General features: G+C 65.6%; 2 protein-coding genes across 2 annotated transcripts in view; both read right to left on the bottom strand.

Annotated features, from left to right (window-relative positions):
* Nucleotides 1-33: 33 nt before the first annotated feature.
* On the bottom strand, nucleotides 34-4,558 carry UBE2M (ubiquitin conjugating enzyme E2 M; the record flags this gene model as incomplete). Its single annotated transcript, XM_042022236.1, has 6 exons — nucleotides 4,407-4,558; nucleotides 2,869-2,963; nucleotides 2,529-2,567; nucleotides 1,983-2,086; nucleotides 1,512-1,575; nucleotides 34-236 (listed from the first exon to the last, which is right to left on the bottom strand). Coding segments are annotated over exons 1-6 (614 nt in total), but the record flags the coding sequence as incomplete, so codon positions are not given.
* A 1,499-nt stretch (nucleotides 4,559-6,057) lies between these two features.
* The window catches only part of TRIM28 (tripartite motif containing 28), an 8,376-nt gene continuing 3,134 nt past the window's right edge, over nucleotides 6,058-11,299 (bottom strand). Inside the window, exons 3-16 of the mRNA XM_042021445.1 lie at nucleotides 11,114-11,230; nucleotides 10,925-11,039; nucleotides 10,699-10,845; nucleotides 9,856-9,970; nucleotides 9,434-9,537; nucleotides 9,186-9,354; nucleotides 9,069-9,108; nucleotides 8,725-8,784; nucleotides 8,060-8,339; nucleotides 7,434-7,720; nucleotides 6,723-6,819; nucleotides 6,575-6,649; nucleotides 6,361-6,495; nucleotides 6,058-6,283 (exon numbers count right to left, since the gene is read on the bottom strand). Of these exons, the coding sequence (XP_041877379.1) occupies nucleotides 6,146-6,283; nucleotides 6,361-6,495; nucleotides 6,575-6,649; nucleotides 6,723-6,819; nucleotides 7,434-7,720; nucleotides 8,060-8,339; nucleotides 8,725-8,784; nucleotides 9,069-9,108; nucleotides 9,186-9,354; nucleotides 9,434-9,537; nucleotides 9,856-9,970; nucleotides 10,699-10,845; nucleotides 10,925-11,039; nucleotides 11,114-11,230 (1,879 nt within the window). The 3' untranslated portion in view covers nucleotides 6,058-6,145. The remainder of the gene's footprint in view (nucleotides 6,284-6,360; nucleotides 6,496-6,574; nucleotides 6,650-6,722; nucleotides 6,820-7,433; nucleotides 7,721-8,059; nucleotides 8,340-8,724; nucleotides 8,785-9,068; nucleotides 9,109-9,185; nucleotides 9,355-9,433; nucleotides 9,538-9,855; nucleotides 9,971-10,698; nucleotides 10,846-10,924; nucleotides 11,040-11,113; nucleotides 11,231-11,299) is intronic.

The following is an 11,299-nucleotide window of genomic DNA, read 5'->3' as shown; positions in this document are numbered from 1 at the left end:
TCTTTAGGGTCCCCAAAAATCCAGGAGCCGAACCCCAAAGACCCCCCGGACCAAGAGGCGCTGGATGCCCCCCCGAGCAACCGGCGCCTCTTCGAGCAGTTGAGGCAGCGCTCGAAGTAGGTGGCCCCCACGTAGCCCCCCCGCAGCGAGCGCTGCACGTTCTGCTCGAAGAGGCGCCGGTTGCTCTGCAGGACCTCGGCCGCCTCTTTGTTCAGGGGGTCCTCGGGGTTCGGCTCCTGCTCAGGGCGAAATTTAGGGTTGGGGGAGCCCCAAAATGTGGGGAGGGGACCCCCAGAATTCCTTAACAACCCCCCCCTACCCCAAAACCCCCTTGTTTGGGGGGTCCCGGGGGTTTTTGGCTCCTATTTTGGGGGGGGGATCCAGCACCTTTTGTTCAGGGGGGTCTTTGGGGTTCGGCTCCTGGATTTTTGGGGACCCTAAAGAGCCCCCTTTAGGGTTAGGGGGGGCCCCAAAATCTGGGGGAGGACCCCAGAACACCCCCCAGGCCCCGGGGGTTAAGAGCAGGGCCCAGCACCCCTTGTCCAGGGGGTCCTCAGGGTTCAGCTCCTGCTCAGGGGGAAATTCAGGGTTGGGAGGACCCAAAATTTGAGGGGGGACCCCAGAATTCCTTAAAACCCCCCGAAGACCCCAGACCCAGAGATTTAAGGTGGGGGCCCCAGCACTCTTTGTTCAGGGGGGTCTTTGGGGTTCGGCTCCTGGTTTTTGGGGGGGTTCAGGGCTGGGGGGGGCCCCTTTAGGAAATTTAGGGTTGGGGGGGGTCCCAAAATCTGGGGGGGGGGGACCCCAGAACCCCTTAAAACCCCCCAGAGGCCAGAACCCCTCGCTCGGGGGTGCCCAGGGTTTGGCTCCTGGCTTTGGGGGGAACTCAGGGGGGACCCCACAGCCCCAACCCCCCCCAGGGACCCCTTCACACCCCCCAGGGCCCCCCTGAACCCTCCCAGGTGTCCCCAAACACCCCCAGGTGCCCCCCCCATGTTCCCAAGCCCCCCAGGTGCCCCCATGAGGTGCCCCCCCAGTGTCCTCGAGGTGTCCCCAAGGCCCCCAGGTGTGTCCCCAGGTGTCCCTGAGATGTCCCCAAGGTGTCCCCAGGCATCACCAAGGCCCCCAGGTGTCCCCAGATGTCCCTAAGGTGCCCCCAGGTGTGTCTCCAAGGCCCCCAGGTGTCCTTGAGGTGCCCCCAGATGTCCCCAGGTGTGTCCCCGAGGTGTCCCCAGGGCCCCCACATGTCCCCAGGTGTCCCTGAGGTGTCCCCAGGTGTCCCTGAGGTGTCCCCAAGGCCCCCAGGTGTGTCCCCAGGTGTCCCCGAGGTCTCCCCGAGGCCCCCAGGTGTCCCTGAGGTGTCCCCAGGTGTCCTTGAGGTGTCTCCAAGGCCCCCAGGTGTCCCCAAGGCCCCCAGGTGTCCCCAAGTGTCCCCAAGGCCCCCAGGTGTCCCTGAGGTATCCCCAGGTGTCCCCAGATGTCCCCAGGTGTCCCCAGGTGTCCCCCCTCACCAGGAACAGGTACTGGAGGCCGTAGATGATGGAGTTGATGGTCAGGACGGGCTTCCAGTCCTCCCTACGGACACAGCCAGGGGTCAGCGTGGCCACCACGGCCACCACAGCCCCGCCAGGCGTCAGTAGCCACCCCAGGTATTGGTAGCCCCCCCAGGTCTTCAGTAGCCCCCCCAGGTGTCTGGTGCTCCTCCCTGATGTTTGGTAGCCCCAAGGTATCAGAATCTCCCCCAGTAGCCCCCTCAGCTGTTTGGTGGCCCTCCAGCTGTCCTGAAGCCCACCCCAGATGTTCAGTAGCTCCCCAAGGTGTCAGCAGCCCTCCCAGGGGTTTTGGTAGCCCACCTACAGATGCTGAAGCACATGTTACCCCCCAGGTGTCAGTAGCCCCCATGCAGGTGTTGGTAGCCCCCCCAGGTATTCAGTAGCCCCCCTAGATGTTCAGTAGCCCCCCCAGGGGTGTCGGTAGCCCACCTGAGGATGTTGAGGCACACGTTGCCCTCCAGGTCGATGTTGGGGTGATAAACCATCGTCTCACACTTCACTTTGGGGGGGTCGTGGGGGTAGCCCTGGCCCACCTGGGGGGAGGACACGGCCACCAAGTCACCCCCGGGGCTACCGGGCATGGCTCAGTGGCCACCAACCCCCTTCCCAGCCCACAGGGGACACACAGTGCCTCAGGGACCACTGGTCAGCATTTGGTGGCCACCAGCCCCCAGGTACCACCTTTGACCCACAGGAGCCCTGTCACAGCTCGGCGGCCACTGGTCAGGGCTCAGTGGCCACCTGGTCCCCTCACCCCATCCCCATGGCCACTGGTAGCCATGGGAGCTGGTGGCCACAAGAGGGAAGTTGGTGGCCCTGGGACTTGGTGGGCACAGGAGGGGTTTGGTGGCCATGAGAGGGACTTGGTGGCCACAGGGGGGGTTTGGTGGCCACAGGGGGGGTTTGGTGGCCATAGCAGGGGTTTGGTGGCCACAGTGGGGGGGTTGGTGGCCACAGCGGGGGTCCAGGACTGACCTTAAAGCTGAAGACGAATTTGCCGCCCTTGTAGAAACCCTGTGGGACAGAGAAACGTCACCGGGGGGGAGAAGGGATGGGGGGACAAGGACGGGGTGGGACAGGGGGACAATGGGGACCCCAAAGTGACAGGAGGGGACAGAGAGAGGGGACAGGAGGGGACAGAGGGAGGGGACAGGAGGGGACAGGCAGGATGGAGGAGGATGGGGGACAGGAGGGGACAGTCCCCGTCTCGCCAGGGCAGATTGAGCAAGGGGCCGCAGGGAGGTGGCAGGAGGTGACAGGGGGTGACACAGGTGCCAGGGGGTGCCAGGGGGGTGCCAGGGGGTGCCAGACCCACCTCGTCGGGGCAGATGAGCAGCCGGAAGTGCAGGAGATCGTCCTGGTCGGAGAAGTCGATCTCGCACGTCTTGGGCAGGTTCAGCTCGTTGATGTCTGGGGACAAACGGGGACAACTGAGGACAGCTGGGGACAACTGGGGACATGAGGACACACAAGGATGTGGGTGACAGGGGTGACACATGGGGACCCAGGTGACAAACGGACACACAGGTGACACATGGGGACACAAAGGAACAAAGGGGACACAAGGGACACGGGTGACACGGCCATGACAACAACCCCACAAGCCCAACCCCCCGCCCAGGAAGGCCCTACTGGGACCAGAGCATGACCCCAGTGGGGCCCTACTGGGACCAGTACCTGCCCCTTCCTGGGACACTCCTGGAAGCAGTACCTGACCCTCACTGGGACCAGTACCTCCCACCCACCAGGGTCTAACTGGGACCAGCATTCGTCCCTCACCAGCACCTTACTGGGACCAGTATCTGACCCCCACCGGCACCAGTACCTGACCCTCAGCAAGGCCTTGCTGGGACCAGTATGTGACCCTTCCTGGGACAACAGCCCCACTGGGGCCCTACTGGGACCAGTATCTGACCCTTACTGAGACCAGTGCCTGCCTGCTACCAGGGCCTAACTGGGATCAGGCCCTGACCCCAACTGGGACCTAACTGGGACCCTCACCAAAGTCTTACTGGGACCAGTACCCGCCTCCTACTGGGACCAGTACCTGACCTCCACCAGGGCCCCACTGGGACCAGCACCTGCCTCCCACTGGGGCCTAACTGGAACCAGTGTGTGACCCCTACTGGGACCAGCACCTGCCTCCCACTGGGGCCTAAACGGAACCAGTGTGTGACCCCTACTGGAACCAGCACCTGAGCCTTACCAAGGCCTTAGTGGGACCAGTGTGTGACCCCTACTGGAACCAGCACCTAAGCCTTACCAAGGCCTTACTGGGACCAGTACCTACCTCCCACTTGAGCCCTACTGGGACCAGTATCTGATTCTTACTGGGGCCAATCCCTGCCCCCACCAGGGACCACTGGGACCAGTACCTGCTGCTCACCAAGGCCTTACTGGGACCAGTACCTGACTCCCACTGAGGCCCGACTGGGACCAGCATCTGACTCCTACTGGGTCCAGCACCCAAACCCAACCAGGCCCCTACTGGGATCAGTCTCTGAGTCCTACTGGGACCAGTACCTGCCTCTCACCGGGGCCTTACTGGGACCAGTACCTGCCTCCCACCGGGGCCTTACTGGGACCAGTACTCGACCCCCACGGAGGCCCTGCTGGAACCAGTATGTGACCCCTACTGGGACCAGTACCTGCCCCTCACCAAGGCCTTATTGGGACCAGTATCAGAGCCCTATTGGTCCCAGTACCGGACCCTCATCGAGGCCCTACTGGAACCAGTACCGGGCCCCAACAGGGCCGTTAACGAGACCAGTACCTGCCCCCCACGAGGGCCCTGGTGGGCCCAGTATGTGGCCCTTACTGGGCCCAGTACGTGTCCGCCTCCTCCCCCCACACCTTTCTGGATGCGGAGCTGCGCGGCCGAGGCCTTTTTGCTGGAGCTCTTGGTGCCGCCCGCCGATTCCTCCTCCTTCTTCTGCTGCTTCAGCGAGAAGAGCTTGATCATCCTGCCGGGCCGGGGCGGCGGGGCCGGGGCGGGTCCGGGCCCCCCCCGGGGCCGAGGGAGCGGGGCCGGGCCGGGGGCGGCTCCGGTTCGGGGGGTCCGGGGGCGACGGGGGCCGGGGGCGAGCGCTGAGGGCCGGCCCGCTCGGCAACTTCCGGAGCCGCTCGGCAACTTCCGGAGCCGCTCGGGACTCTCCGGAACCGCTTCACAACCGCTCGGCAACTTCCGGAGTCGCTTCGTGAAACTCCGGAGACGGTTCGGGGATCTCCGGTACTACTTCGGGAAGCTCCGGAATGGCTTCGGAACCACTTCGGGAGTTTCCGGAGTCACTTGGAAACTTCCGGAACCGCCTCGGGGATCTCCGGAACCGCTTCTGAACCGTTTCGGGACTTTGCTGAGCGGTCGTAGGGATGTCCGGAGCCGCTCGAAACCTCCCGGAGCCGCTTCGGAGATCTCCGGAAAGGGGGAGGTGGTTCGGGACTCTCCGGAACCGCTTCAGAAACGCTGGGCAATCTCCGGGGCCGCTTCGTGGGTCTCTGGAATCACTTCGGGAACCTCCGGACGGCTTCGGAACCTCTTGGCAAACTCCGGAGTCGCCTGGCAACTTCCGGAACTGCTTCGGAACCGTTTCGGGGGGTTGCGGAACTGCCCCGGGGTCCGCAGGCGCCGCTTTGGAACCGCTTCCGGAGTTTCCGGAATCGCTTCGGGGATCTACGGAAGGATGGGGGGGCCTCGGGGGTCTCCGGAAGGGGCGGTTCGGGGCCTCGGAGGACTTTCTGGAAAGGCTCGGGCGAGCCCGAGGGCTCTTCGCCTTCTTCCGGAAGGAGATCGACTCGTTCCGGCGCTTCGACCCCGCTTCGGTGTTTTCCGGAGCACTTCGGGTTCTTCCGGAAAAGGAGGCGGAGCGAGGCGCTCCGAAAAGCACAGCTCTCGGTCCCTCGGCTCTTTCCGGAACACTTCGGCTCTTTCCGTCAGCCCCTTCGTATGTCCCCAGACCTCTTTCCCGCTCCTCACACTCGGCTCTTTCCGGGTTCCTCCCGGCTCCCATCAGCCAATCCCGCCCCAGGGCGGAGTTTGAGGCCCTTTCTCCCAATGGGCGCCGCCATGTTCCCCGTGGGCGCGGCCATCTTTACTGAGGCCGGGGGGTGTACTGGGACCAGTTTCCCCTCCCAGTCCCTCCCGCGGGGCCATACTGGGCCCAGTCCCTTCCCTCTCAGCGCTGCCCGTCCCAGCTCCACCCCACCAGCTCCCAGTTGAGCTCCAGCCGCTCAGGGCGGGGGCATGGATGGAACTGGTGGGGCAGAAGGAGAAGGGAAAACGGGGGGCACAGGGGTCAATCCAGCCCTGAAATAAGGGAGAGTCCCAGAGATCTGGGTCAAATCCAGCCCTGAAGTGAGGGAGAATCCAGGAAATCCAGCTCAAATCCAGCACTGAAATGAGGGCGAATCCAAGAGGCCAAGCCAGGGCTTTATTTTTCCAAGTGACCCCAGGATAATGGGGGACAGGGACGTCGCCAGGCCCTGGGAGGCTCTGGGGCAGGATCCGGGGGGAAATCGGAAACATGGGGGGGAATCAGGAGCCCAGGGGGATAACTGGGGTCCTGGGAGGGGTTTCAGCACCCCAGGAGTGGCCATCAGCATCCTGGGGACAGCTCCAGGGATTCCTCGGGATCCACCAGGAGCCGCGAGAACTTTTGGTCTCCAAAGACAGTGCTGAGGCGGCTCTCGAGGAAACGCTGGAGCCCCAGGATGGACTGAACGTCTGCCTTGTCCTGAGGGGAAAGCAGGGAACTTGAGAGGGGCTGGACTCCCAGAGGAACCCCCAGCCCCTCCAAGGGGATTCCCAGACCTCGGTGAGCTGATGGAATTGCCGGAGCAGCCGCCAGCCGTCCCGGGCAAACTCCTCGGGGCTCCGGTAGTGGGGGCTCAGCTTCTCCTGGAGCCGCGCCCGCATCAGCGTCAGGTCGATGGCGTCCCGGCTGTCCTGCGGGATCGCGATCGGGACTGGGGTCAGGGATCCCGCTGGGAGCAGATCCCACACCCCTGGATCCCGCTGGGCTCACCGGGGAGCTGGAGAGGCGCTGGAGGGGCCGGCAGGGCTCGTGGCACAGCAGCTCCAGCAGGACGTACTCGCACTTCTGCGGGAGCGGGAGCAGGATCCTGAGATCCCAGCGGGAGCTGCTGGATCCCCCAGGACCACCCTGCACTCACCTGCTGGTCCAGGGGGCTCATTTTGTGGGGGGGTCCCTGCTCCACGTCCAGGCTGGGTGGGGGCAGCTCCTGGCACAGCAAACACGTCCACTCGGGGCTGTGGGATCGGGAATGGGATCCCATGGGATCGGTGCCCGGACACCCCCAGGGCTCTGGGATTGAGGGAAGGGTGTGGGGGGCAGGGAAGGTGGATCCCATGAGGTTTGGGGTCAGTGGGGAGATTCCCAGAGGGATCAGGGACACGAGGTCCCACATTTGGGATCAGCAGGGGGATTCCCAGAGGGATCAGGGACACGAGGTCCCACATTTGGGGTCAGCAGGGGGATTCCCAGAGGGATCAGGGACACGAGGTCCCACATTTGGGATCAGCAGGGGGATTCCCAGAGGGATCAGAGCCAGAGAGCCCAGGGTCAAAGAGGTCACAGCTGATCCACAGGGAGGTGACATGGGGCAGTGGATTGCAAGGGATCCCACGGACATTGGGGGACCCAGAGAGGTGACAAAAGACAGCAGAACCCAGGGACACCGGGAGATCCAGAGGTGACAAGGGGCAGTGGATCCCAGCAGATCCTGGCTCCCAGGGAGGTGACAAGTGGCTGTGAGTCCCAGGGACACTGGGGGACTCGGGGAGGTGACATGGGGCAGTGGATCCCAGACCCCGGGAGGCGCTGAGGGGCAGCAGATCCCGGTGGATCCCAGTGGATCCCGTACCTGGGCACATCCTGCAGGGCGGGCAGGTGGCAGTGCAGGTGGAAGCAGCGCTGGCAGCGGTCGCACATCACCACGGCCCCCGCCTGGCCGCACACGCGGCAGCACGAGACCCCCAGCATTCCTGGGATCACCGGCATCCCTGGGACCGCCGGGACCACCGGGAGCCCCGGGCCCGGGGAGGATCCTGTGGCAGGGCCCAGCTCCCCCGGGGGAGGAGGGAGCAGCCCCACGGGTTTGGTGTCCCCAGTGTCCCCGGTGTCCCCGATGGGCGATTCCTGCTGCTCCTCCTGCGTGGGGGGATGCCGTGAGGGAGAGGGGACACAGGCAGGGGACACGGGGGACAGGGAGGGGAACATGGGACACCGGAGGGGGAGGGGGGGACCCTCACCTTGACAGGGGAGGAGAACATGGGATGCTCACCTGGATGGGGATGGGGACATGGGAGGGGGAGGGGCACTGGTGATGCTGGCCTGGATGGGGAAGGGGACACGGAACACAGGAGGGGGACAGGGGACAGTGGAGGGGAACATGGGAGACCCTTACCTTGACAGGGAGGGGGACATGGAGCACTCACGTGGATGGGAGTGGGACAGGGGAACCTGGAGGGGGACACGGGGGACGCTCACCTGGGTGGGGAGGGGGACAGTGGACACTGGACGGAGACGGGGGTCGCTCACCTTGACACGGAGGGCTCCGTGTGGCTGCGCCGTCCCCGCTGTCCCCGCTGTCCCCGGCGTCCCCTGCTCGATGACGATGACGCTGAACTCCTCGGCCGAGGGCCCCGGGAAGATGCGGAACACGGGCGGCTGGGCCGGGTCCAGCTCCAGGTCCAGCTCCAGGCGCTCCAGGCTCACCCGCGGCACCTTTGGGAGCAGGGGGCTGCCCTGGGCCCCGGGGGGGCCCCTCCTGGGGGGACAGGGGGAGGTCAGAGCCCCCCAGCCCAAGAAGGGACAGTTCCTGGGAGTTTGGGGTGCTGGGAGTCCCCCTGGGCACTTTGGGACAGGGGCAGCCCAGGGACAGAGTGACAAAAATCAGGAGTGCTGGGGACAGGGGCAGCCCAGGGACAGAGTGACAAGGCCTGGGAGCCCTGGGGACAGGGGGACAAGAGACAGGGCTGCTCTGGCCAACCCCTGGCACAGAGGGACCCCAGGAACAGGGGACAGGGACATCCTGGACAAGGAACCTTTAGGAAGGGATGGGATGGGAGGGGCCGCAGGTAGCCCTGGACAGAGGTGACAAAGGACAGAGGGGTCCCAGGGGTCCATCTTCCCCTCCCCCATCCTCCAATTACCGCTTAATGAGCAGCTTCTTAACGAACTTCTCCTCCCTGGGAGAATTCCCGGGTTTCCTCCTGGATAACCGGGGGGGGAAGGGGGTTGTCAGGGCAACCAGGGGGGCTCCAGGAAGCCCCAAATGTCACCCTTGTGACAAGGGGCCAAGACAAGGGGTGACAAGGGACAGGAGGGACCAGGTTGGGGGTGACAAAGGACAGGAGGTCCAGGGGCTGTGAGAAGGGAGGGGGGTCCTGGGGAAGGACCATAAGGGACAGGGGGTCCCAGGACATGGAGTGACAAAGGACAGGGGGTCCCAGGGGGCGGGAGGGGGGTGACAAGGGACAGGGACCCTCCCACTCACCTCCTCACTCCAGTGATGGCGTTTTCAGGGGGGCTGGTGGCTGGTGACAAACACCACGTCAGGGGCTTCCTGCGTGTCCCCTCTCGTGTCCCCCCTCCCCGTGTCCCCCCCACTCACCCAGCTCGGGGGTCTCGGTCAGCTGCGGGTCCAGGTGGGGGGGGGACAGCTCGGGGGGACATTCCGGCCCCTCGGCCCCACAGGGAGGGGTCCAGGGGGGCTCCTGCTCCTGCAGGAGCAGCTCAGGGGTCACCTGTCCCCCACTCACCACCGTGGCCTGGGGGGGGCCCCGCCGGCCAATGTGGTGGTGGGCACCCCCGGGGGGCCCCCGGGGGGGGGGGACCCCCAAAAATGTCCCCCCAAAGTACCTGTGAGGCGGGGGAGGGGTTCCGGGGGCTGGCAGCAGGGGGGGGGCTCAGCGAGGGCGGGGGGCTCAGCGAGGGGGGGAGGGGATGCTCCGAAATGATGGTGCCTGTGGGGGAGGAGGGGTGTCAGGGTGGCCCTGGGGTCCCCTGACACCCCTTGTGCCTCGTCACCGCCCACCCTGGGACATCCTGCCCCCAGTCACCCCCTCCCTGAGACCTCCTGCCCCCAGTCACCCCTCATGTCCTGGTACTCCTTGCCTCCTGTCACCTCCCACCTGGGACCCCCTTGCCATTTGTCACCTCCCACCTGGCACCTCCTGTCCCTTGTCACCCCCATCCTCTTCCCTCCCGTCCTTTGTCACCCCACGTCCTGCTCCCTCCTGTCCCTTGTCCCCCCCATGCCCTGCTCCCCGGTGTCCCCTCACCAAAGCTCTCGGCGCTCTTGGTCCAGGCGTGCAGGTCCCACTGGAATTTCATGTCCCCCTGGGGCTCCACAGGCTCCACGATGACCCGAAGCGCCCGGAGCAGCTGCGAGTGGATCTGGGAAAGGGGGGGGACAGCAGCACGTGGGGACCTCGGGAGGACACAGGGGACACTGCCTGGGGGGTGGCACAGCGTGGGGACAGCGAGGGGACAGGGGAGAGCACCCCAGGGACGTTGTCACAGCACAGGGACACCCACGGGGACGTGTGGGACCACAGTGAGAGGGACTGCAGGACCCAGAGGGGGGGGATGTGGCACCCTGGTGGCACCTGTGAGGGGACGTGCCAAGGATGACCCCCCCAGCACCCTGGGGACACCACCAGTGGGGTGGCAGCAGGGGACACAGGGCACCCTGGGGACAAACTGTCCCTTGGGTACTGTCCTGTGACCCCCTGAGCCCCAAAACAGGAGACACGGGGTACACCTGGGCCCAGGTGAGAGGTGGCACATCCTGGGGGTGGCTTCACTCCAAGGGCACAGAGTCCCAGGCACAGGGGAACACAGCTGTCCCCAAGTGCCACCCCTGGGAGTCCCGGCCCGACACGCTGCTCTGGGGGGCTCTGAGGGGAATCTGGGGGGCTCCAGGGGGCTCTGAGGGGGTTTGGCTCCTCACCAGCTGCTCTGCACTGCCTGGGGGTGGCTTTGCTCTGAGAGTGCAGCATCCCGGTGACAAGGGACACAACTGTCCCCAAGTGCCACCCCCTGCCCCAGGAGCTGTTTGGGGGAAGTGGAGGAGGGATTCTGAGAGGAATCTGGGGGGTTTTTGGGGGGGTTCAGCCCCTCACCAGCCTCCTGGAGAGCAGCAGGGCGGTGCTGTGGGGGCTGCCGAGGGCGCGCGCCGCGAAGCGCAGGACGTGCTCCTGCTGCCGCTGCACTTTGCTCATGGCCCGGTGCTGCTGCTCCAGCTTCTCCTGCTGCCCCTCGGTCACCCGCTGCCAGGCACAGGGAGGGGACACCGCTGTCACCGGGCCGGGCCACGCGGGGACGAGCTGGGGACGGCCCCGGGCTCACCTGGGCGTCGCTGACCAGCACCTTGCCGCGCTTGTTGAGCTCCTTCATGATCTGCAGGATGGCCATCTTCACCTCCACCTGCACCCGCTTCTGCACGTCCGTCACCCGCCGGATGCTGCCGGGAACGGGGGGGTCAGGGGGACGCGGGGCACGCGGGGGGACGGGGAGGGGGACACAGGGGACACCCACAAGCCACGCAGCTCCTTGGTGGAGCGCTGCAGCACGGCGTGTTTGTCCCCCAGGCGCTGCACCAGCGCTGCCAGCACCGAGCGCTGCTCCCGCACCGCGTCCTCCAGGAACTGAGACCTGGAACAGGGGGAAAGGAGGGGGAAAAGAAGGGGAGGAAAAGAAGGGGAGGAAAAGAAGGGGAGGAAA

This window comes from Corvus kubaryi, unplaced genomic scaffold (genome assembly GCF_017639235.1).
Source record: "Corvus kubaryi isolate FWS band 111438036 unplaced genomic scaffold, C.kubaryi_AGA036_p1.0 117, whole genome shotgun sequence".
NCBI lineage: Eukaryota > Metazoa > Chordata > Aves > Passeriformes > Corvidae > Corvus > Corvus kubaryi.
Note: the sequence above shows the minus strand (reverse complement) of the source record. Positions and strands in the feature narration are given on the sequence as shown.